The 24,152-nt window shown below is 42.0% G+C and overlaps 1 protein-coding gene across 2 annotated transcripts in view; it reads left to right on the top strand.

Annotated features, from left to right (window-relative positions):
* LOC146862941 (sodium-dependent phosphate transport protein 2B-like) overlaps window positions 1–24,152 on the top strand; it is a 90,260-nt gene that overhangs the window by 12,752 nt on the left and 53,356 nt on the right. For both annotated transcript variants that reach the window (XM_085642309.1, XM_085642310.1), the window contains exons 2-5: window positions 3,852–3,959; window positions 4,058–4,219; window positions 16,949–17,077; window positions 17,449–17,589. In XM_085642309.1, the coding sequence (XP_085498435.1) occupies window positions 3,857–3,959; window positions 4,058–4,219; window positions 16,949–17,077; window positions 17,449–17,589 (535 nt within the window). In that variant the 5' untranslated portion in view covers window positions 3,852–3,856. The remainder of the gene's footprint in view (window positions 1–3,851; window positions 3,960–4,057; window positions 4,220–16,948; window positions 17,078–17,448; window positions 17,590–24,152) is intronic.

Raw genomic sequence — 24,152 nt, 5'->3', positions numbered from 1 at the left:
CACTTTCTGGTTGGACTTTGGTGGTGACTGAGTCCATGGACTTGGGGTTGTCATCATCATTATGTCAGTGATACTGACTTTGTGGTGAAAACAATGCCGTGGCATTCCACTCCTCCATTTGCTGCTTCTGGACATCTTCCACCCTCTGCATCATGCCCTGGAGGACAGCTTCCACTGTCCCCCGCAACCCTCCGCAACCCTCCGCAACATACACCTCAGACATTGATGAGAACCCGCTCAGGTCGCATGGCCCATCTGACTACACCGCAAGTCACCGTCCCGTGGCTGGGTGCCTGTGCCGGTCGCAGTGCATCCGGGGCCACTAACTCTGTGCTGGTCAGGTCCGGGACACATTCTTCTGAGATATTGGATGGCCTCTGAGGTGATGGCCTTGGGGTCATCAACGACATGTGTCTGTGGCCCTGTGCTGTCTGCAGCCTCCGGCCTCAACTGCGGGCCACCAGGGCTCACACATCAAATCGAGTCCTGCCAGCCCAGACGTCACATCACCGCAGGAGGTACACACCACCACCGCAAGAACCATCTCCAACGGCCATCTGCTAGAGTCGAAATGGTGGTCCTGAATGACTTTAGGAGTTGCTCACACCTGTCGTGGATGCCATCATCTGCCTGATGCCCTGCTCAGCACTCCAGGTGCCAATAACTCAGTGCACCACAAGCCATCGTCCGTTACTGATTGAGTTTTGTGCTGTGGAGAGGTGGCACAGCAATGTCATCTCAAGCAGTGTGGGAGACCTGGGACATTGATGAGGAAGATGATGCAGGTCTAACACACCCCACTGCATCTGCATCAGGAATATTTAGAAGGGACACAATCTGAGACTTTTTCTTCACATGAGCGCGCTCATCTCTAGTGTCCCAACCACAGTGCACTGCAACTCACGACACTTCTGTTTGCATGTTGGATGTCCTCTGGACTTTCTCCGGCTCCCTCCATGTTGCTCAGCAGTTGACTCTGTTATGCAGGTGTTTTCAGTTTCCGTTGCACTGGTGTCCACTGTTCAAGTGTTTGCCAGGACCAAGCATTCCGTGCGTGCTGGCTTACACTTTCCGCACATACATCCAGCACAGGCGTCACTATACATGTGGCCCTGCCAATAAAGGGGCCGGGCGCTCATGCCGGTAGCCAGTTCAACATGATATATGCGTGTGTCCCTGTGGTCTTGTTGTATGCATGAGGGCCCTGGGCCCTACGACATTGCATTGTGCTGTGTACAGCGGACGCAGACATATCCCCGCAGGCCGAGGGTCAGAGCTTGGCCATGTAGCTTTGTCTTCACCCACTCAGTTCGTAAGGGGAGTGGCCTGGGCCATCGTACGGAGAGCCAATGTGGGTGTGTGGCTGCTATTTGCGTGACCCTGGCCGTCGTTCGGTACTGTGAATGTGCATCTACATGTGTCTATGACAGTGTGGGTCTCCTTTGTGGGGTGTAGGTGGTCCCTGAAGGATAGACACCAACAAATGTGATCTAGTTTGCCTTCCATGGGTTTGGACTCCACCCACACCTGTTGGGCCACCTCCTTTTGGCGTGCTGACACATTGCATTGGGGTGCCATGGGTGGGTGGGTGGATGAAGTGTTGTGAGCCAGCTGTGCATGCGGGTGCTTCCTGCTGTGTGGTCTGTTGCAGGCTCTGTGTTCTCCTCTGAGTAGCTTGGCTGCCCGGGTCCTGGTGGTGGGTTGCGTGGGATGTCCATGGGCTGTTGTAGGGCATCGATGTCGAAGGTGTGGTGGTCCTCTTCTGTGCTCTGCTGGAGGTGTTGTGTGCCCCTCTGCGATGTGTAAGGGGAGATGCATGTTGACATTGTGTTGACATGTATGTTGGAGCATTGTTCTTGTTTACATGCAGACTGTTTGACAATGTACATTGTGACTGTTTGGGAAGTGCTGAGTACTGCTGCCGGATAGTGTACATTTGGACTACATGACGGTTGTGAGGTCGTACGCATACTATTCCATTGCACAGTTTCCTGCTCTGTCAGATGTAGTAGGCATGTTTCTGTGCGTGTGCGGTTGTGTCCTCTGTTCTGCAGTGTCGGCTTTGCGCATTGTACCATGTTGTCGTCAATGTGGGTGTGCTGTTCTTACTATGTGTGTGTGCTGCAGTGTTCCAAGGGGATCAGGGACATGATCCCGGGTAATTGTGGGTGTGCAGTGTGCTACTCCTCGTTGGGCATGTGTGCCATTGTGCCCATCTCTCCCCGTCCCCCCAGTCCCTGGTCGTTACTCACCCTGTTGATGTTGTGTCTGGTTGTCTCGGACTATGTCCGTACTCCCTACTCCTTTCACCATCTCCACACTGATGATTGTGGTCTAGCTTTCCTCCATCTCCTCGTGTGGCGCAGGACTGCCACCTCCTGTCGCCGTTGCAGCCTTACTGTTTGCGACAGGTTTGTGCCTGATTTTGGTTGTCACATCATGCCAGTGCCTGTTGGCCTCCTCGATTGGCCTCCTCGGCACTCCGACTGCATTCCAGGTGGTCTACTTGTGGGTCAGTTGATGGTAGTGTTCTGTCACCTCCGTGATGCTGATCTGGTTTTGCTGCGGACTGCATTCCGTCTTCCTCTCCCTCTTCTCCCTGGCCTTCCCCGACCCCATTGTCCCTTGGTGGTCTGTGGGGCTTGTGGCGTTCACATTGGCCTCTGCGCTCGGTCAGATTGCATACATGGTGCTGCGCACTTTGGATTATTTCTGGTGTGTTTTTTTTTCTTTCTTTTATAGTGCATTTTCCGCCAGATTCGTGGGATTTGCAGGCCTGTGGCTGGTTTTAGCAACTTTTTGTTTCGCGCTTGGCCTCATCGCAGCTTTTTAGGTGGAATGTTCGTGTTTTGCATTTTTGCAGCGTGGCATTGATTTTAATTCGCCGTTTGGCGTGTTATCTGGTGAGTATCGCATGGTACCGCTGTGTTGTGAATACTTGGTTAACATGGCGTAAATTTCCCGCAATAGACTGCGATGTTTTAGGTTGTGTTAAGTAACTTTTGCAATGGTTAGCAAATGTTCTTGAGAATATGCCCCATAGTTCCTTAGCACTGTATTGCTGCTGGTTGAAGACCTGGTGAACTAATTCACTGAGCTGTACTTTCATTGCAGAACTTGGGGAAGAAAGCTAGCCTATTGCAACTGATTGGTGAGCCAGGCTGTTCCACCTACTATCACAACAGTCCTGCATCGGTTTCTATATCTGGTGTATTCTGTCACATGTTCTAGAACAAGAGCGAGAATCCTTCTGAAATTTACCACCTGTCCTTGTTCTGGTCACCTGTCTTGTAACCGTGCAACCTTTTTGTTTATTTTTCAATTAGTTTGTAGATAGTTTCGCACTGTGTATGTTCCAGGCACACATATTCCATGACTGTTTTTCTCTCAGTCAGAATATTCCTTTCATGGAATCAGGCAAACAAACTTGATGCTTCGAAGGAGTTAAATACAATGTCAGTTTTGAAAGGAGCAAATTATTTCAGGACCTAAAAGAGAACCAGGAGGTGTGCGTTATCCTGTCTGTGAATGAAGCCAGAGAAGCAAGGATACGGCTTTCAAAGACGTTCACTTAACCAGGACCCAGTGGAGGTGCAATGCAGGGGACTTGCTCTTTTAGCGGGTGGTTTACGGGTAATCCATTGGTGGATGGGCAGTGTTGTATTGGTGAATGAGCAAATTAGCACCTGCATTTGCACTGACCTGTGCAACGCGTTCAGTCCAGCCCTGTAAACCATGATGGAGTGTTTCATTAGAAGTACAGAGGATCCTGTTGCCTCTGATCCTGCTGTGTGCTTTGAAGGATGCTGTGCGCTTTTGATTAGCTCACTTTTTATCTTTTATTCTTTTAGAAAAAATGGCACCTCTCCCTGAATTGCAAGTGTCTCAAGATGAAACCAAATTGGAGGCTTCCTCTGCACTCCCATCCCAGACTGGAAATGGCGTGGCGCACTCCTCTGGTAAGTACCGTCATGCTCTGATACTATGACAGTAGTTTTGTTGTGCTTCTCCCGAGGCACTAATGTTAGCTTATCCCATCATTTTTTTTCCAATATAGATAATATGGCGTTAGATGAACCAGATCCAGCTTTGCTGCCGGCTTACTCTACCCTCACCTTGGTGGATAATTCTACTGAGCTTGCGGGCGATTGTGCAGGGCAAGAAGAGATAGATCCATGGGACATGCCCGAACTGAAAAGTTCAGGGCCCAAGTGGTCAGGTAAATATACCACCTTTATAGTTAAAGGGAGCATTATCTTTGGCTTGATACTATGAACATTTCTCTTTGCATATCTGTTGCATTGGAGTGTCCTGGGCGTTGAACGCGTGCGGGCCTGCACGCCACGGTTTGATCCTTTGACTAGGACAGAGTATTGTGCATCTGTCTACAAAATCATACACCAGGGAGCATTAACTTCCATCAGAGGACTGATTTATTTGACCAAGAGGGTCTAGAGGGGAAAAGCAAAAGCCCGCTCAGGCCCTGGCTGTCCTGTAAGACGCTAACGGGCCTGTGTGGCACCCACAGCTGACTCTTCCTTTTAAGGTCCCAGCCTTCCAAGCCTGGGAGCAAGCAATGAACATCATCTATTCAGTGGGTTCTCCAGTGTAGGAGGTGAAGCATAGGCAGGGAATCCCTCTGAGGTTCTAGTATCACGATTCAAAGCAGATCCCTTTCTGGTGGAGCCTGGAGCATATGTCTGTTTGGCTCTTCTAGTGATTGCTTCAGAAGACAGTTTACTACTTGTTTAACTTACTTTTTGCTTGCCTCATATTTCGCTAAATGATGGATTGACTCACCAAAAAGAATTTTTAGATATCCCCTGGCACTCATTTAGCCTGTTTGAAACCATGGCACTGCCCACCCTATCATAAGCAGAAACAGGAAGGGTATACGGCAGATTGTAGACCAATGGGGTTAAGGGTTCTTTTCAAATTCAAATGTTAACTAGCCTTGTCTTAATTTCGGTCATGAGCCGAGAGACTGGCAGATGATCATAGTAAGGAACTTTGGGGCATATTTACAAAGAAGTGGCGGAGCGTGTCGTTAGCCTTCTTGGCTTAACGACACGCTCTGCCACTTCTGAAACGCAGGGCTGCACCATATTTACAAGAATATGGTGCAGCCCTGCGTTTCCCCCTGTGCTGGCGGTAAGTTCAGTAGCCTAGCGCCAACGCAGGTGGTGCAAGGGTGTCTGCATTCAGGGGAAGATTGTTTATGTGCAGGAAGGTCCCTCTTACTGCACATAAACAATCTTTAAATGCCTCTTTGTAACTTCTATGTGTGCTGCTTAATGCAGCGCAAAGAAGTTGCAAAACAGCATTTAAAAAAAAATGATTGTTCATGTGCAGGAAGGGGACCTTCCTGTACATAAACAATCATTGGCCTTTTGCTGTTTTCATGTGTGCTGCACAACACAACTCACATGAAAACAGCAAAAACGAGGAGAAATGAAAAATGTCACTGAAAGTGACGTTGTGATGGAGAAAGGGTTTGTAAATGTACTCCTTTGTTCAACATATTTTTGTAGTTTTATTTGCACATTGTTCTCTACGATTTTACTGAGGTATTAGAAGGTGGAGTAGATCATACCAGCAATGAAGCTGGGGGGGGTTAAGGGTTCAGGGAAGACTGCTTGCAAGCAAAGGAGGTCACATTGGATTCAACTAAGGTTCTGATTGGTGAAATGACCGCCGTTTACAGAGGCAATTGTTTTCTAGGCCCATAACAACGCCTGTGTTAAAGATGAAACACAGCAGCATTTGAATGACGTACTAAATACTGCTTTGGAAGCAATTATGGCTTACATGACACTAAACTCTAACCTCCTGCCGTGAAGACCAGTACTGTGGCAGTACGGCTAAAACCATTGGCTTACTAGAGCAGGGGGAATCAGAGTAGCCTTGAGTGGTCGCGTGGGGTTGATTTATTTATAAAGTTTTATATAGAGCGAACATGATCCCGAAGGATATCAGAGCGCTTTACAATTGGAGGGAAGGAAGGTAATAAATTCAGTACCGGCATCAAATAGGAATAATAAACAGGACAGTTACAAACAAAGGGGTCAAAAGAGCCTAAAACAATAACTGGTACTTAGCGAACTAGGAGGGCAGCCAATGATAAGTTAAAAGAAGAGTAGCACCCAGCACAGGTCTTAAAGTTGAAAGTCTAATACCTTAGAGCAGATGATCCAAACCCCTTTAAGGTAAGAACTTGTTCATAAGGAATCTTTTAACTTCCAATTTGAAAGCAACCTTGGAGATTTTGCGTACTTCCGGTGGGAGAGAGTTCCAGATATTTGGGGCAGAGCCGGAGAAAGCTCGGTGAAACATTTTCTTTTTGCTAAAGATCTGTAGTTTCAGGAGGAAAGAGTTAGCAATTCTTGAAGGTCTACCACCTCCGGATAATTCTAGCTTTTGCACTAGATAACTGGGGGTTTTGAAATGGAGGGCTTTGTGAGACAGGCAGGCAATCTTTAGCTGTATTTGTGCTTCGTAGGGCAACCACTTTAGGACTGGGGATATGTGTGCATTTCTTTTGGCACCCTTAACCAATCTGGCAGCAGCGTTCAATGATGCCCTTAGTGGGGCCAAAGTATATTTTGGGAGGCCACAGAGCGTAGCACTGCCATTGGCCATTGGCAAAACAAGCGCTTGACCACCTGCTTGAAGTCAGCTTGTGGAAGGAATGGTTTGAGATTCCTGAGTATCCTCATCAGGTGATTAGCTCCCTTGCACACATTGCTAATATGATTCTTCATGTTCAGATGCTTGTTCAGGGTGATTCCGAGTTAATAATGAGGGGGGAAGCAGTTGAGGGCAGTGAGGTGGCTTATCCAAAGGTCAAACTTGGGGATGTGATTCGGAGGAGAAATGAGGAGAAATTCTGTTTTAGAGGTGTTGAGCAGGAGATGGTTCTCAGTTAACCAGTTTTGAGTAGTCGTTAGAGTAGTGTTGAGTGATATGAGGTTATCCGGAGAGGAGATTTTTAGATAAAGTTCCGTATCATCCGCATACATATGGAAGAGGATGTTTGTGGAATTTAATGCAACAGCTAATTGTTCCAAAAACAAGTTGAAGAGTATACGAGATAGGGTTGACCCTTGGGGGGGCTTCATGGATACTAGAGAGTGGTTCACCTTGACTCTTTGGGTTCTGTGGTGGAGGAAAGACGAAAACCATTGAAACACCCGAACAGAGAGGCCCATCCTGTTCTTCAAAATGAATAGGAGGTTGTCGTGATTGACAGTGTCAAACGCAGAGGAAAGGTCAAGGAGGATTATGAGGCAAGATTAATTTTGGTCAAGCTTTTATAAAATGTTATCCATAACGTGAGTGAGAGCCGATTCCGTGCTGTTCCCACTCCGTAAGCCAGATTGATGTTGGTCCAGGAGTTGGAAATTCTCGATGTGAGCACAGAGGTGTGATTGGACGCATTTGGCTAGAGGGGGGATGTTAGAGATAGGGCGGAAGTTGTTAAGGTCAGTACTATCTGCATTAGTTTTTTTTGTACATGTGATACCTGAGCTGCTTTTAGGGGTTCAGTGACTAAATATCGAGGTACAGAATATAGACTACCCAAAATATCGACTCCAAGATATCGAGGGACAGAATATAGAATGCCTATCTACAAACACGTAAGTACTAAAATATTGAGTACAAAATATAGAATGTTAAAATATAGTTAACTAAAATATTGAATTTTTTAAATGTAATAAAAATACTATAAAAGTAATTAAATAATAAACACAATTAAATAAAACGTAATTAAAATAAGGTAAAAAAGCTTAAAATGTAAAAATAATAAATGTAATGTAAACATTTGTAAAAAATATATTTACTTAAAAATATTATAAAATAATTATTAATCTTAATTATAAAATAATTAGAACATTATAAAAAACATATTGACATATATATATATATATATAAATAAACATATTATCTAAATATAAAAATAAATAATATATAATAATTAAAATAATTAAAGTAATAATTTTTATGTTAATTAATAATGAGTGCAACAGTAGGGAAAGCATTAGCTAGCCTAGGGGTAAAAATTACTATTCCCACTCCAGAGAGTGCAACAGTAGAGAAAGCATTGGATAGCGTAGGGGTGAAATTTACTATTCCCACTCCAGTGAGTGCAACAGTAGGGAAAGCGTTGGATAGCGTAGGGGTAAAAATTACTATTCCCACTCCAGAGAGTGCAACAGTAGGGAAAGCGTTGGATAGCGTAGGGGTAAAATTTGCTATTCCCACTCCAGTGAGTGCAACAGTAGGGAAAGCATTGGATAGGGTAGGGGTAAAAATCACTATTCCCACTCCAGTGAGTACAACAGTAGGGAAAGCATTGGATAGCGTAGGGGTAAAAATTACTATTCCCACTCCAGAGAGTGCAACAGTGGGGAAAGCGTTGGATAGCGTAGGGGTAACGTTTACTATTCCCACTCCAGTGAGTGCAACAGTAGGGAAAGCATTGATTAGCGTAGAGGTAAAAATTACTATTCCCACTCCAGAGAGTGCAACAGTAGAGAAAACGTTGGATAGCGGGAGGGTAAATATTACTATTACCAATCCAGACAGTGCAACAGTAGGGAAAGCGTTGGATAGCGTAGGGGTAAAAATTACTATTCCCACTCCAGAGAGTGCAACAGTAGGGAAAGCATTGTATAGCGTGAGGGTAAAAATTACTATTTCCACTCCAGAGAGTGCAACAGTAGGGAAAGCGTTGGATAACGTAGAGGTAAAAATTACTATTCCCACTCGAGTGAGTGCAACAGTAGGGAAAGCGTTGGATAGCGTATGGGTAAAAACTTACTATTCCAACTCCAGATAGTGCAACAGTTGGGAAAGTAATTATTTAATATTTAAATAAAAATAAATTAATTATCAATACCAATTTAAAATTAATTACCAATTAATAAAACTTAATTACCAATTAATAATTAGTTAACAATTAATTAATTATCAATACATATAAATAAAAATACATAATTACTTAATTACAATGAAATTACTTCCCACCCTATTCCCCTATAACACACAGCCCACTCCAAATAATAAATTAAAACAATTAACATAATTATCAATTAATCAATTAATTAAAATTAATTACCAATTAATACAAATTAATTAACAATTAATAATTAATCAACAATTAAATAATTATCAATTCATACAAATAAAAATACATATTTATTTAATTACAATTAAGTTACTTCCCACCCTATTACCCTATAAACCCACAACCCGCTACAGAACTAAAACGCAAAATTCAATTAAAAATAGTTATTAATTCATAAAAACTAATATTTAATTTACTATAATTAAATTACTTCCCACCCTATTCCCCTATAAACCCACAACCTGCTACGGAATTAAATTATGCAAAAATTAAATAACATAACATTCATTACTTTAAAAATATTAAACATACATTACAAAAATAATATATATTTTTAACACATATACTAACATACATAACACTAATTTTTTTTCTCGATATTATGGAAAACGATATTTTAAATTCGATATTATAGCAATCGATATTTCTTACCTTAATTTCGATATTCTGACATACTATATTTTGGTGATTCGATATTCTGTCCACTCTATATTTTAAATTCGATATTCTGGGCAGTCGATTTTTCTGAATCGATATTTAGGGTGTTCACCGCTTTTAGGAAATCTGGGATCGTACCTTGTGACAGTGACGCGTTGACAATCTTTGTCCAGATAGGGATGATGACATCCTTGATTTGTTTGAAGATGGAAGGTCGCTGAAGGGATTAGATGGGTTGATACTCTGAAGAATCTTGTTAGTGTCTCTTTCACTGAGGGGAGTAAAGGTGCCCCATGAGGCATTGTTCTTGGTGCTCAGGCTAATTGGTTTGGGCTTCTCTAAGAGGGTCGGAGGGGGCACTGACCCATAGGATGTGTTGATTTGTCTGCAGGTAACAGGTATTGAACGTTGTTCTGACAACTGCAGTAGTAGAGGTGATCGATAACTCAAGGGTGTACTTTAGGTTGGCGATGCACCTCCTGAAAAGGCCTGCCTTTTTAGGCTTTAAGGCGATATTTTTACTGTATGTAGTTCCAGGTGTGATTGTGAATAATGCTTTTGCAGTGCCTTGATTTTAAGATGTCTCAACTCGTGTTAGGAAATGTAAATGACGCACATGGGGGCGCATTGGAGGCATGTGGTATTTTTTTTAATGCATGGGTTTCAAATAGCCTTGAAGTCACAGTTAGGGCTTCTCAAAACCGCCTGCAGGCTCATGTTCCTGCGTTGGTTGTTAGGGTGCTTAAAGGATCTGCAAACTATAGTGTCTTGTACTCACCCTATGCTAGTGATTATTCAAAGGAATAGGAGGCGCCAGCATAATTTTACCGGACTTGGAGACATGTAGGCAAGTCAGGGGAGGTATGGTGTGCACAGTTGTGTATCCAATTTGCCTGGTGCGTGTCATCAGCATCTCCCAGCTCTTCTTCCTGACACCTTTAGATCTAGAGCAACAGATAGGGACGAGTCACTTCAAGTAATGTTATTTTTTTCTGCAATGAAAAATCATCTAGTAAAAACAGCATTTTTGGCAAATTTCCTCTGAAATGCAACCCTGTGCTAAGTCCAATGCTTTGTGCGTGCGTGGTAACACTTTGCAAAATAAGGGCAAGTCACTTTTTCCAATGCCCTTTTTGTGTGTAAACAGCAAAATCAGATTCTCACTTGTGTGTTTGCATCCACAGAGTCTGCAGGCCCCAACCCGTGTGTCCATTTAAAGCAATGGTTACAAGGCAGAGTGTCATGAGCACAGGGGCACAGTTGTTATCAAAGGAGTGAAAACTAGTATTGTGATAGGTTAGGATAAAAGCAGCTCTATTTGCGTACAAGCATTTGGCACTTTGATGTACCCTGCATGTTTTTTTGCGGGTTTGGATAAAGGCAGCTCTATTTTTAAGCCTTGAGGTGTTTTTATGCATACACTGTAAACAAGCATATGGCATTTTTACACAGCCTGTATCGTTTTCTGCAGGCTAGGATAAATGCAACTTTATTCTTAACTTTGGTGAATTGTTTATGAGGATAGTTCTTAAATACCAGAATGATTTCATAATGTAATATGGTCTATATAAAAATATTTTCTGTTAAACTGATGGATATTTACTGTAATGTATCATTTTGTGATGATTTTTATTAATCAGACAACAAAACTTACTTACTTACTTATTAATGTCAAATCCACAAAAATCTGGTTGACTGGCTCCAGGCTTTTACTGTAAAAGTTTGCAGAAAATCTTGCAGTCCAAACCAATGCCTGTGCTTCTGCGTGTTTTTTTGGGCTGCACAACAGTACAGAGGCCCAGCAGAGTCACCCCATAAAATGTGCATTTGTAATCCTTGAAAAATAATAAATATTAATAATTAGGGAATTGTTCAACATGCACTATGCATAGATATGCAGCTAGCACACGTTAAATTAAAATGCACAGCTGTAATACATTGACAACAGTACGTTTCCTCTTCAAACTTATATTTTGCTTTTTGATTTAACATTGTGCAGCACAGATGACCGCTTCGCTTAATAATGGAGCCATTATACGGGCCAGGCTCCTCTAGAATAGCTGCTGCATTCCATGACAAGGGTGGCTGCACTTCTGTAGATTGACTCGAGGAATGGGAGTCTTACTATGGAAGGGGAATGCCTAGAGGCAACGAGATCAGAAGAAACTTTGTTACCACGAAAAAAGGCCGCCATTGTTAGAAAAAGTACCATGAGTTTATTCTGGGAGGGAAAGGAGGGAGAGAAACCTATACCTCATTTACTTGCAAAGAATGTGCACCGATATCAAATACTCGTATTATTGGAAAGCAGTGCGGGCATAGAAGATTCTGATTTAAAAAAAAAAAAGTGATAATATTTCCTTCTAAGACAGGTATGCTTAGGTTACAAGAATGAATGGATGGTTGAATGAATGAATGAGTTTTAAAAGTGCAAACTTCTGCCCGAGAACATAATAGTACTAGAACTGAGATCTACCAGTCAGAGTGCAAAAAGTCAGCAACATAGGTGAGTCTTAAAAGTGCCTTTCTTAAAAGTCCATAATTGTACATCTTGTTCGGATAAAGGTGGAAAACATTTCAAAGAAAATGAGAGCCCGCTTCCGCCAACCCGAGCCTAGATCTTAGGAGGCAGGTCACATCCAAAAGAGACTGTTAAGCTAACTGAAGTGATCGCTCAGGGATACATCAAATCAGTGGAGTATGCAAATAAAGGGGCATCCCCATAAAATGGCCTGTGACAAAGGCATGGCTATTAAAAACAGGGGCAGCCCAAAAACTGCCGGGAACCAAGGGCATACAAACACATCAACAAGAAATGTTCCAAGTGGAATGATGTACACCGCAAAGATATTAATAAAGTAATCAATTAATCAATAGTAGAGTCGATCTTATATAGTAATAATAGAAAAAAAGCGAAAGAAAAGGCTGGACCCATTTGTTCAATATACAATATAGTGTGTAATGGTAGTATGTTGCAAAGCAAGTGCTCTGTGCTCAGTTGATCACAATGAATAGTACAAAAAAAACTGTGGACAAGAGTGTAAAAGAAATATGACAATGAAACAATAATAAATAGTAGGGGTCAGAACAATTCCTCATAAATGTCATGTTGTCATTGTCATGGTCGTTGATGGCGTTTTGACCCTGTATCATTTGAGGGTCATCATTAGGTCCAACAACATTTTGGTGAAGCTTGAGCAATGTAACTGCAAACAGAAGATTGGCGCCAGATGCTATGGTAAAAATAGAAAAAGTGGAGGAATCTGAAAAAAATAATTTGAAATATGGATACTCATGAACAAAATCACCCAGGAAGTCAATCTAATAAATGTATTGATAATTCATGAAAGTCATAGCTCTAGTAATGTATATGAAACCCAAATTGTCAGGTTTGTTATTTACTTTTAGAACAGCGCTTTGAGACTGGCCTTTCTCAACCTTAGGCACATTTCCAAATGCCCTCCTGTTTTCTCTCTCTATGCTTTGGCCTCTTAAGCTAGCTATTTAGGGTTCCACACCTCAGGAGTGCTGGGGGAGGGCTATGGGTCGTGGGCAGCGGGAAGGCAAACATCAGAAAAATAGCCACAGACAATTTGTGAATGAAGCTGTGTTATTTGAGAGCCACCTATTCAATCTCACAGCACTTAAAAGACATATATTCACCTCCTCCAGGCTAATTACTTGTCCGCCCTCCTTCCTAGATGGGTTATTTGTTCCTTTTTGCAATGCAGGAGGCCAAGCAACGTAACAGTTATCACACACTAGTGTGAAAGAAGTGTGCTATTAGAAAGGCTCTCCTGGTTTCTGATGTGGCCTGCGTGCTCCATGAAAGACTCTGGGCACATCAGAGTAGCAGTGTGTGTGTGCGTGCAGACGCACACCTTGGAGGGAACATAGGCATGCTGGATGCTGCCAACTATTAATATGAATGCCGGGTCACATGACATTAATGGAAATGAAAGTGGTATCCCTATAGTCCAAGGCCCACAAAAAGACTAAGAGATTCTAAAGGACTAAATAAGTTATGAAAGTTGAGATATTTGTAAATATATTTGAAAAAGTATTTTTTTTAGAAAGATAAAAAATTGGGAAATGTGTGTATTTCAGAACAGTAATTTTTTTTAAAAAAAGAGGATTTGTTGGAGCGTAACCCCGGAGTTTTAATGAGCACAAGACACATGAAGGGAAGGGTTCATTTAAAAAAGATAGGCACTAAATAAAAGTGCACAAAAGTCAAAGCTGCAATATGTTCAATCAACAATCCCATATGGCAGAAGGAACAAGTTGTGTAGTACAACATAAATAAGGACCATGTCGCACATCATCACAAGCATAATAACTTGAGACAATACAAAGCATAACCGTGAGTTACATTTTTGCCAAAAAATGCGCTCAACAACATGAATTGCATAAAGAGGAAACCTTTCTCAGAAATGATTGAGGGTAGAGAAATATCAAAATATTTCGGATAGACATCATGGATGATATATGAGAAACAGCAGTTGCTCGGTATGTTCAGACTGAATGTGTTACAAAAGGAAAGTCAGATACATGAGTATTTGTATCAAGGAATGAAAACATTGAAAGACAGAGTGATTGTATATGAACTAGCCACAAAGCCTAATTATATACAATGGAGTGGCATTCCTCAATAGTATTAAGACCATCCATAATGCTGTTACATTTTAAGATCCACAACACCCAGCTTTGTTCAACAGACTTTGCAGATCTCTCCCTCACATTGTGTGTTTTGTGACTACTTTAATAACTTGCCATCTGATGTCATTTTCAGTATGGTTTTTCTCAGTAAAATGGTCAGCCAGGGGTGTAGATATTACCTTGCCCTTAACTGTGCTGTCTGGACCTAATCTTCTGCAATGTCTGGCCAATGTAAATGACATTACAAGGGCACCAAACTGCATAAATAGCTCTACTATTGGTTACACTTTGTTGTTGTTATAAAACGAAATTAGTTCTGACAGCATTTCGACCCTGTATTATTTGAGAGTCATGATCAAAGGATACAGGGTCAAAATGCTGTTGACGACCATGCCAATGTGAACATAATATTTATGAACATTTTGCACCCCAGGACGGGAAAATTACTCTGGCCACTATTATTTAATATTGTTTCATTATCATATGTCTTTTACACACTTGTACACACTATTATGGTACTAGTAACTGTGTGATCACATGAGCACAGAGGACTGGCTTTGTAACATACTGCCAATACATGTTAAGTTGTGTATTGAATGTATGGGTCACCCTTTTATTTTTGTTTTTTCTATTAATAATATATATGATCAACTCTAGTATTGATTAACTCAAAAATATCTTTCTGTTGTACATGATCCACTTACAACCTTTGCTGTTCATGTGAAAAAAGCTTAACATCCTATATTGGATTAGTTTGGAAACCAGTAGCCTTTGGCATGTCTCCAAAACCCTGTAGATGTTTCTTAAGGTATAGATGAGCTGCACTGCTGCGGTCTGACCCATTGTAGTCCACAATTGTGAGAGAGGTACCCTTCTACCAAAAGAGACAGGGTTCAATAATCATAGAAACTATAATAGATCCCTTTTGTGAAACTTACTCTATATCTTACTTTTTTCATAAAGAAAACCCCATACATTTACCAACTACACCACTAACAATGCACTAAATCCTGTATGATGTAAAAATGCCTCTCTTTATTGTATATAATAAATCCTCATTATATAAAAAATCTTTTATATATATATAGTCCTTTTAAGAGTGTATACAAAGTAATGTAAAATCTCATTAAATCCAGATTTAAAAAACACAAACATATTCGGTCAATATCAAATTTCATCACTTTAAAATATGGCCCTATATAACTTTCTAAAACACAATGTTATCTATCTCAGTCCATTTAAAGGGTATTATAAATCATCTAAGAGTGAATGTTACATTCCTACTTGTCACCTAATGGCATAAACAGCCACGGCCTGTGCAGGTAAGAGTGGTGCAATGGTGGGGTCGGGTGGGAGGGGGGATTTCGACAGACAATTACGGGGGAAATTATTTAATTTTCCCTCGTGATCATCTGTCGAATTCCTCCCCAACCTGTCCCCACTGCTCTTACCTGCATGGGCCGCTGCTGGGTATAGAGTAAATGTTATCGCAAGAAATCCATCGAAAAACAAACACAAAATAATATAAAAAAATAATCATAGTAGATCAATTCCATTTTCATAACTGATTGCCTGATGTTCTTTAAAACTGTTTGACTAATGTAGACCGGATCGTAATGACGGGACGTTAACAAGTAGAAGATAAGGTGGGAGCAAGGAAAGCAAGCTCCCTGTAGATTATAGGAAAGTTCACTATTGGTGAAAAACATCAGGCAATCAGTTATGAAAATGAAATTGTTTTACTGTGATTATAATCAGTGAAATCCAAGGGACCTGCCGATGCTAAAAGGACCAGAGAAAGACCTAAAACAAAGGTGACTCCCTATTTAGAACGGAAGAGATACGATTGAGAAATAAGACTAATCAAAGAGGTGATCTTTCCAATTGATAATAGGGATGTGGATTAAATCGCCCGCAGAAAGGAGAGTAAATCTACAGTGATTTTTAGATAAGTGTATTATTTTGAAATGTTGTCCTAAAGAAGGTGGGGTAAAACATCTACATACCACCGAAATGCCACTTCGACAATTGTGACCTCATCAGATAATTTGCGATATAAAATAATTTTTGTATATTATTTTGTGTTTGTTTTTGTATGGATTTCTTGTGATTATGTTAACTTTATACCAGTAGGCGACAAGTAGGAATGTAACGTTCGCTCTTAGATGATTTACATTAACCTTTATATAGACTAAGATAGATAACATTGTGCTTTAGAAAGTTATATAGGGCCGTATTTTAATGTGATGAAATTTAATATCGACAAACATGATTTTTAAAAATAAATTGGGGGCTTTATTGAGATTTTATATTACTTTCTATACACTCTTAAATGGAGTATATATATATATATATTTTTTTTTTTTTATATACTGTGGATTTATTATATACAATAAAGAGAGACATTTTTACACCTTACAGGTCCGGTGTACTGACCCATTGTAGCACATGGATAGGTGCTGTAGGTGGGCCAACATAGCAAGCACTGACGTAGTAGAATGTACTACACTATTGAGGACTAAGCTACCATTGGTCTAATAGCAAGTTAAGCCATGCATTCAGATATTGTGAACTTCTCCTTTGCAAATACGTGATTCTTGTACGGGGGGACATTTAGGAATATGACCATGGTATCTTCTTGTTTGACACCCATGCATACAAATGTCTACTGTCTACACTTGTGGAATAAGTAAAATAACACATATCTATGGGCTTGTTTTTCAGAGCTGGACACCAAAGGGAAAGTTTTTGCAGTGCTGAAAGGAATCGGGAAGTTCATAGTCCTGCTAGGACTGCTCTACATGTTTGTCTGCTCCCTGGATGTCCTGAGCTCAGCCTTCCAGCTGGTAGGAGGTATGTGGTGATTTTGCAACACACAATCAAGGTTACTCAACACAATTTCATCAAAATGAAGTCAAAATGAATCAGACAACATATCTATTTTCATCCCCGCAACCACCTTGAAGAGACCTGAATTAGTAGTTGAGTACATTCATCTATCAGTGATTCAACCCACATACCACCTCTATCAGTAATCTCTTTACACACTGCCAGTGTGGACCCTTTTATAGCACTGTCCTATGAACCCATGTCTATGTTGTGCTAACACATACAAAGTCCCCCGATTGTGTACTTCCTTGTTCATTTTTGAAAAAGAAAAGGATGTCTCAGTTACCAAGGTTTGGCGAAGGTGGCGTTCAAACATGGTGGTTGTGTCTCTGTAGGGAAAGCAGCAGGAGAGATTTTCAAGAACTCGGTGTTGTCCAATCCGGTCGCTGGTCTGGTGATTGGGGTTCTGGTGACGGTTCTAGTACAAAGCTCCAGCACGTCTTCATCTATCATCGTCAGCATGGTGTCATCTAGTTGTAAGTAGACAATACAAGATCTCCTATGTGTGCCTGTCCATTGTTGTTCCAGTGCATTATTGACAACAGATAACTTTACTAGTGTCAACCTGTAGTACAACTCCTCCTGTCCTAGTGCACATTTCTCCTTGTGTACCAGTGCTGACACCCATATTACCTGGGTTTGTGGTGGAGAGGGTTGTGTCGGTGGTGCAGCGATACACAATATATTAGCCTACATTTCAGTAGTTGCAAACCTTGGATTGGGTGGAAATTTGGGGAACACGACAATTAAGTGCACAAGAAACTAAGAATTAGAAAATCCTGGGGATATGTAACACATTCCAATTACCTTTGTTCTTCGACTGTTACACAGCCATGAACGTGTCACTTACTTTTCCCTATCTTGAGATGTTCTGTTTAGTAACACTTTAATAACAGATGACTTTGCAATGACGTGCATACACGGTATCATAAATTACAATCATAAATAACCGATCCTCTAGTTGGTAATAATATGCGCGGCTTGAAAACGAATAGGTCGCAGTGATTGTCTCATTCTCTGGAAAATTTAATGAACCTGAAATACATGCAGGACCCTCTGGGTAAAGGGTCAAGTGTGAAAGGTGAAACCTGCCGCCCCTGTAAGGCTGCTCCTGTGTTTGGAGCAGGATTCTGCAAAGGTTTTTTTCACTTGTCTACCTCAAGTAGAACCTGTTTTTTTGCCTAACGATAGTTTGCAGAAAATCCTGCCTTTCATACTTTTTCCCTCTGCACGATTTTCTCTGCAATTTGGCAATATTTTCTCTTGAATGCTAGCGGGGGCTGGTGGTGTTTTTACAGAAAAAGGTTAAAAGGGACAAATTTCAACGTGTAAACCCACATACAGAATCTTTCAAACGATAAACGGTAAAAACGATAGTTTCAACACCACTGCTTGGAGAACATTTGTGGCTTTTTAGCGAGTCATAAAGGCCATTATTTACGGGATTTGGTGTAGGGAAATGCAGCAAGTCACCTTGCTGCACTGCCCTTCGCCAAATTGAAAAGGCAGGAATGCACTGTATTTATCCAATATGGTGCATTGCTGTCCTTTTCCCCCTACGCTGGCGCCGTTTCAGCAGCCTAACGCCAACGCAGGTATCCATGCTCCATGATGGAGGGGTGCCTGTGTTGTTGGCAGGACTGCTTTTGTGCAGGAAAGGGAACCTTCCTGTACAAAAACAATCCTAAGAGGCTTTTTCCTCTTTCTATTTGTGCTGCAGAATGCAGCACACATTGAAAGAGCAAACAAGTATTTACGATGCAATAGGTCTCGCAATTGCAAGTTTTTGAGCTATTGGCATTGTAAATGGCAATGCCTTTTATAATGATAAAAGGCATTGTCATTTACTATACCAGTAGTTCAAACTTTTGCAAAAGTGATACCTATTGCACTTCAGTGCGCAGTGTCTGTGAAGCGGGCACCGCGCTCACTATTAAAGTTAAAAAGAAACAGAGCACGGTGTCCCTGAAGCAGACACTGCACTCCTTATTAAAAAAAAAATTCAAAATGAAACTGAGCGCGGTGTCCCTGAACCGTGCACCGCGTTCAGTATTAAAGTTAAAAAACATAATTAAACAGAGCGCGGTGTCTCTGAAGCTGGCGCCGCGCTCAACATCAAAGTTTATTAAAAAAAAAAAAGGAAACTGAGTGTGGTGCCCCTAAAGCAGACGCCGCGCTTAGCATGCAAGTAAAAAAAAAGTTGAAACTGAGCACGGTGTCCCTAAAGCGGGCACCGGGCTCAGCATGCAAGTTAGAGAGGCAAAGCACTCTATAAGAAAAGTGGCCGCTATTGTCCGGTGTGGTCGCGCTGCAAATACAAAAAGCAGTCGCCGGTGTCCACATCACATCAGTGGGCTTCCAGTGCATACTCCAATACAGCATGCCTTGCAGAGCCACCAGTACATACGCGCTGCCGCTAGGCTCAACCTAAAAACGAGAACAAATAAAGATATTTCTCCTTGTTACTCCCACCGCAGGAGGTGTAAGGATTTGGTGCTTTCCCAGGTTTACATGAGCTTGTAAATCTGGGGTAGTGTCAAAATTCATGGGTGTTGCGTGGGAACACCCACCACAATGCGCATGGAACGCCTCCTGAGCACAGAGTAAGGCGACAAAGCGATTTGTGCTGGCTTGCCTTACTCCTTATCTATAAGGCCATCCAAAGCCACGATTAGTGGCTTTGCCTGGCCTCATAGATATGATTGAGTAATATGTGCTGCTTAAGCGTAACAAAAAGTGATGCTCGCGAGGCGCAGGAGGCTCGTATATAAGCCTCAAAGAATCTAAGGTGTGCACTAGGAACTCTCCAGCAATCATAGACCTAGTCCACTGAGCACAATTTAAACCTGCAAGATGTCCATTCAATAGAAATTTCTACATGCACAAACATGAGGCAAATGTGCCTCAGCTCGTCACTTTATTTTTCTCTGTGAAGAAACCCAGTTCCCAACTTCACAAAAAAGATAGTGTTTCTTCACTTTCCCCACATTAAAAGTGCACTTACAACTGCCTTTAACAGGAGCAAACATGTTTTTGTTTCCAGACAAGAAACCTACCTGCACGAGGTAGGTAAAGCCTTATAAAATAGCAAGTTTGTAGTGGTTCACCTCCTTTTGATGGAACTGCCCACAATCACGACACAAACACTAGGCTTGCAAATACTGCAGTTCAGCCACAGTGTCTGACCATGAACTTTCGTCTGTGCGCATTCCACAAGTAAAAGTCCACCATTCCTGGTTCTATTTATCAGCAAAAGGTATTTACTATCAGTTAAGTGTGGTTTTCGCCTTATTAAGTTAAAAGTCAGTGCATATTTTATTTATTTATTTACTTTTCACTATCCCATCGTATGTCGCCTTCCACCCCCGCCCACCCTGCCCTGCCTCACCGCCCCGCCGCCTTTACCTGTGCGAGCCGCAACTGCCTGTGAATGCGATTCCAGGGCAAACAAGCAGAAACCCACAACCAGATTTATCAAAATATCACTCAACATGACACAACAAGACAACTTGCTGTGCTGCGCTCCGAAACAGGGAAAGAGCAGAAATGCGCCATATCTACTAAGATGTGACACGTATTCCTGCTCGTTCCCATCGTATGTCGCCTTCCACCCCCGCACCACCCTGCCCCGCCTCACCGCCCCGCCGCCTTTACCTGTGCGAGCCGCAACTGCCTGTGAATGCGATTCCAGGGCAAACAAGCAGAAACCCACAACCAGATTTATCAAAATATCACTCAACATGACACAACAAGACAACTTGCTGTGCTGCGCTCCGAAACAGGGAAAGTGCAGAAATGCGCCATATCCACTAAGATGTGACACGTATTCCTGCTCGTTCCCATCGTATGTCGCCTTCCACCCCCGCCCCACCCTGCCCTGCCTCACCGCCCCGCCTAGTTTACCTGTGCGAGCCGCAACTGCCTGTGAATGCGATTCCAGGGCAAACAAGCAGAAACCCACAACCAGATTTATCAAAATATCACTCAACATGACACAACAAGACAACTTGCTGTGCTGTGCTCCGAAACAGGGAAAGAGCAGAAATGCGCCATATCTACTAAGATATGCCACGTATTCCTGCTCGTTCCCTGTGCTGGCGCACTGAGTGCTTTCTACCCCCAATGCGGCCACCCTTGTGCCATGGTGCAAGGGTGCCTGCGTTACAGGCAGGAATGTGTTTGTGCATGTTGGGGCACCTTCCTGTACAAACACAATCATCAGAGGCATATTCCTCTTTCTGCCGCACACATAGAAAGATGAAATAGCAATGAGAAATGAAGATATGTGTCCGTGTTATGCTTTTGTTTGGAGGGCGTATCACTTTGACACAATCCTAGGTTTACTACCCCTAGCAAATCTGGGATTGCGTCAAATTCCATTTGTGGATGCCTGGGAACGCCAGTGCTCCACCAATTGAACGCCTTTCCAATGCAACATAAAGCAGCAATTTGTGCGACCTTGCTTTACTCTGGATTTACTAAACCTCATAGAGCCATGCAAGGTGGCTTTGTGTGGCTTAGTAAATCTCACCTAAGCCCTTGTGTTGCCTTGGGTGATGCAGGGGCAGTGCAAGGGCTTAGTAAATCTGCCCCCTGATTTCTTTACATATCATAACAAAGGGGCTTATTTACAAGCCCCTTGCACCACCGGTACTTCACTTTTTCCCATATTAAAAATGACACACCAGCAGCGCAAGGTGCTTGTAAGGCCTCTAAATATCCATAACCACAGCACTACAAATGAATCTATGTGCATTTGAGTATACGTGTCAGGTTTCAAAGAAAGTTTATTCTGTAGTTCATTAGTATTTCAAGAAAGAAGAGGGCGCAAGGACCCTCAAGATCAGAATTTAGTCCAATCTCTCCTCATCTTCAGAAGAAAGTTAAAGTCTCTTTTCCATCACTGCCTGAATTGATCTGAGTCTTCGCTTCCAGCTCCTCTTCTCCACCTTTTCTGTCCCTTTCCTTCCCCTGCATTACTCACCCTTTGTTTCCTGCGTCTGCTGGTGTAAAGTTATTCTAGCCAGCCTCTTGTATGTAATTTTGTTCCTCTTGATGTCAAGCCCCTAAATGGTCTCTGAGTGCTAGCGCACAATCCAAGAATGTCAGGTAAATAAATATGTAGGACTTTGACCTGAGAATGGGGTGCCCATAGGGAAAGAGTTAAAAAGAGGTTCGGAAAGAACGAAAAGGGGGGGGGGGGAACAATGCTAATTGGAAAAATAGCAGAATAAAACAATGCTGTGAAGTCGATTTGGCACTATACTGGGCTGCTCACAATCAGAAATAGTGAAAATTGATTATAACTCCATCATATCTTGAGACTCTGCAATGATAATGCAGTTATGTATATAGCAATACTGGGTATTTAATAGCTAAGTCAAAGGTCAATAGTCAAGTAGGTCCTGTAGAACGCAAAACACTAATTTCAAGTTAAACTTGTGGTGAAAAACTACCCCAAATCATGTTAAGTTAGTCCAGAAAGGAAAGTTGAATCCTTATATTGAGTTTGTGTGTGATGCTGATTTTTTAAGTACCGAACAGGATAACAGTAAGGAGCGAGTTTGCCACGAAACACTGCAGAACAATTATAATATAATATTACAATCCAGAGAAAACTTGTAATTTCGTTGGACTTCACTAACCCCGTGTGCTTTGAAAGAATGCACCTTAGGGTGGGTGCGATGGATATCCCCGCTCAGTATTTTCGGGCTCTCAGGTTTTCTTTACACGGGCTAGATCGGCTCCGCAAAGCCGCCTTGAAGTGGACACGAGTCAACATTTGACCGAGGTCCATGATGAGCTTAGCGAGCATCACTCACCAGCACTGTTTAACCTGTGCTGACCCTTCACTGATAGTTATTGGCCTGTGCACACACAGCAATCAGGCCTAAACCCAGGGCAGGGAGTTGGCAACCAACTCACCTACTGCAGCAACCAAGCGACGAATCCGGGCTGCCAGGGGCGAAGCTCTCCTTATGTTCCCTCGTGTCTTATGCCACTCGACCGGACACGGCCTGCCAATATAAAAACAACAGACACTTCCTTGTGGTGCCTCTTCGTACCGGCGGATGCATTCGGCACAATATATTCTCGTGTGCTGTTTTTACTCCCTGTGTTCTTCATGGAGTATTGTGGATGTCTGCGCTGATTTAAGGCAGCAAAAACACAGGGGCATATTATCAAGCACTGCGTTAAAATTATCGCCGCTTTAGCGGCAGAAAGCTGCCGCTAAAGCGGCGACAATGGGCTTGATAATATGCCGCAGAGAATTCCAATAGAAGCCCATGTTGACACCAGAACATGGGCTTCTATGGGAATTCTCCGATCTTTTGTCACTGAGACCTTTAATGTTGTGGAGATCAATATATTTGAATGAAGAAAAATCTTTCACTAGGTCTATAATCCAGGACTGTATGCGATTAGATAAAGTAAAGGCAATTCCCTGGATTAAATACATTATTATGTGCTTTTCGGATATTTTTAACCTGAATATTGTAACTGATCCAAAAGCTGTCTTATTAATCCCCAAGACTGAGATGAAAGTGACTTTTCTAGCCTTTGCCGAGAGGAAAAGAAGAGTAATTGCAGGTTCTCTGTCCACTGTCATGTTCTATAACAGATATTTGTCCATGGATGGATTCCCCGTCTATCTAACTTTAGTCACCAGACCTACACACAAATTTGTACTAACAAGACTGAGATTTGGAATAGTGCATCACCTGGTGGCACATCCTGTAATGAGAAAATACCCTATAGGCCCTTGTAGATGTGACGGTTTTTCCAAGCAGAGCACAATGCACTTTATATTATTTTGTAAACTGTACTCCAACTACCGTGTTATTCTGTTAAAGCCCATGTTTGTAAAATATGGTACACGGACGGTTGAGCAGGCTATGAAATTGATTTTTAACTTACAATCTGCTGATATCTGCTTTTATACAGCTTCCTTTTTAAACAAATGCATTAACCTGAGGAAAAGTATGTGTTTTTTAGATGTAGATATGTAATTTTAAGATGTATTATGTTTTTAATGATT

The sequence above is a fragment of the Triturus cristatus genome, chromosome 2_2 (assembly GCF_964204655.1).
Source record: "Triturus cristatus chromosome 2_2, aTriCri1.1, whole genome shotgun sequence".
Lineage (NCBI taxonomy): Eukaryota > Metazoa > Chordata > Amphibia > Caudata > Salamandridae > Triturus > Triturus cristatus.
The sequence above is the reverse complement of the archived record's forward strand: the minus strand, read 5'-3'. Positions and strand labels throughout refer to the sequence as shown.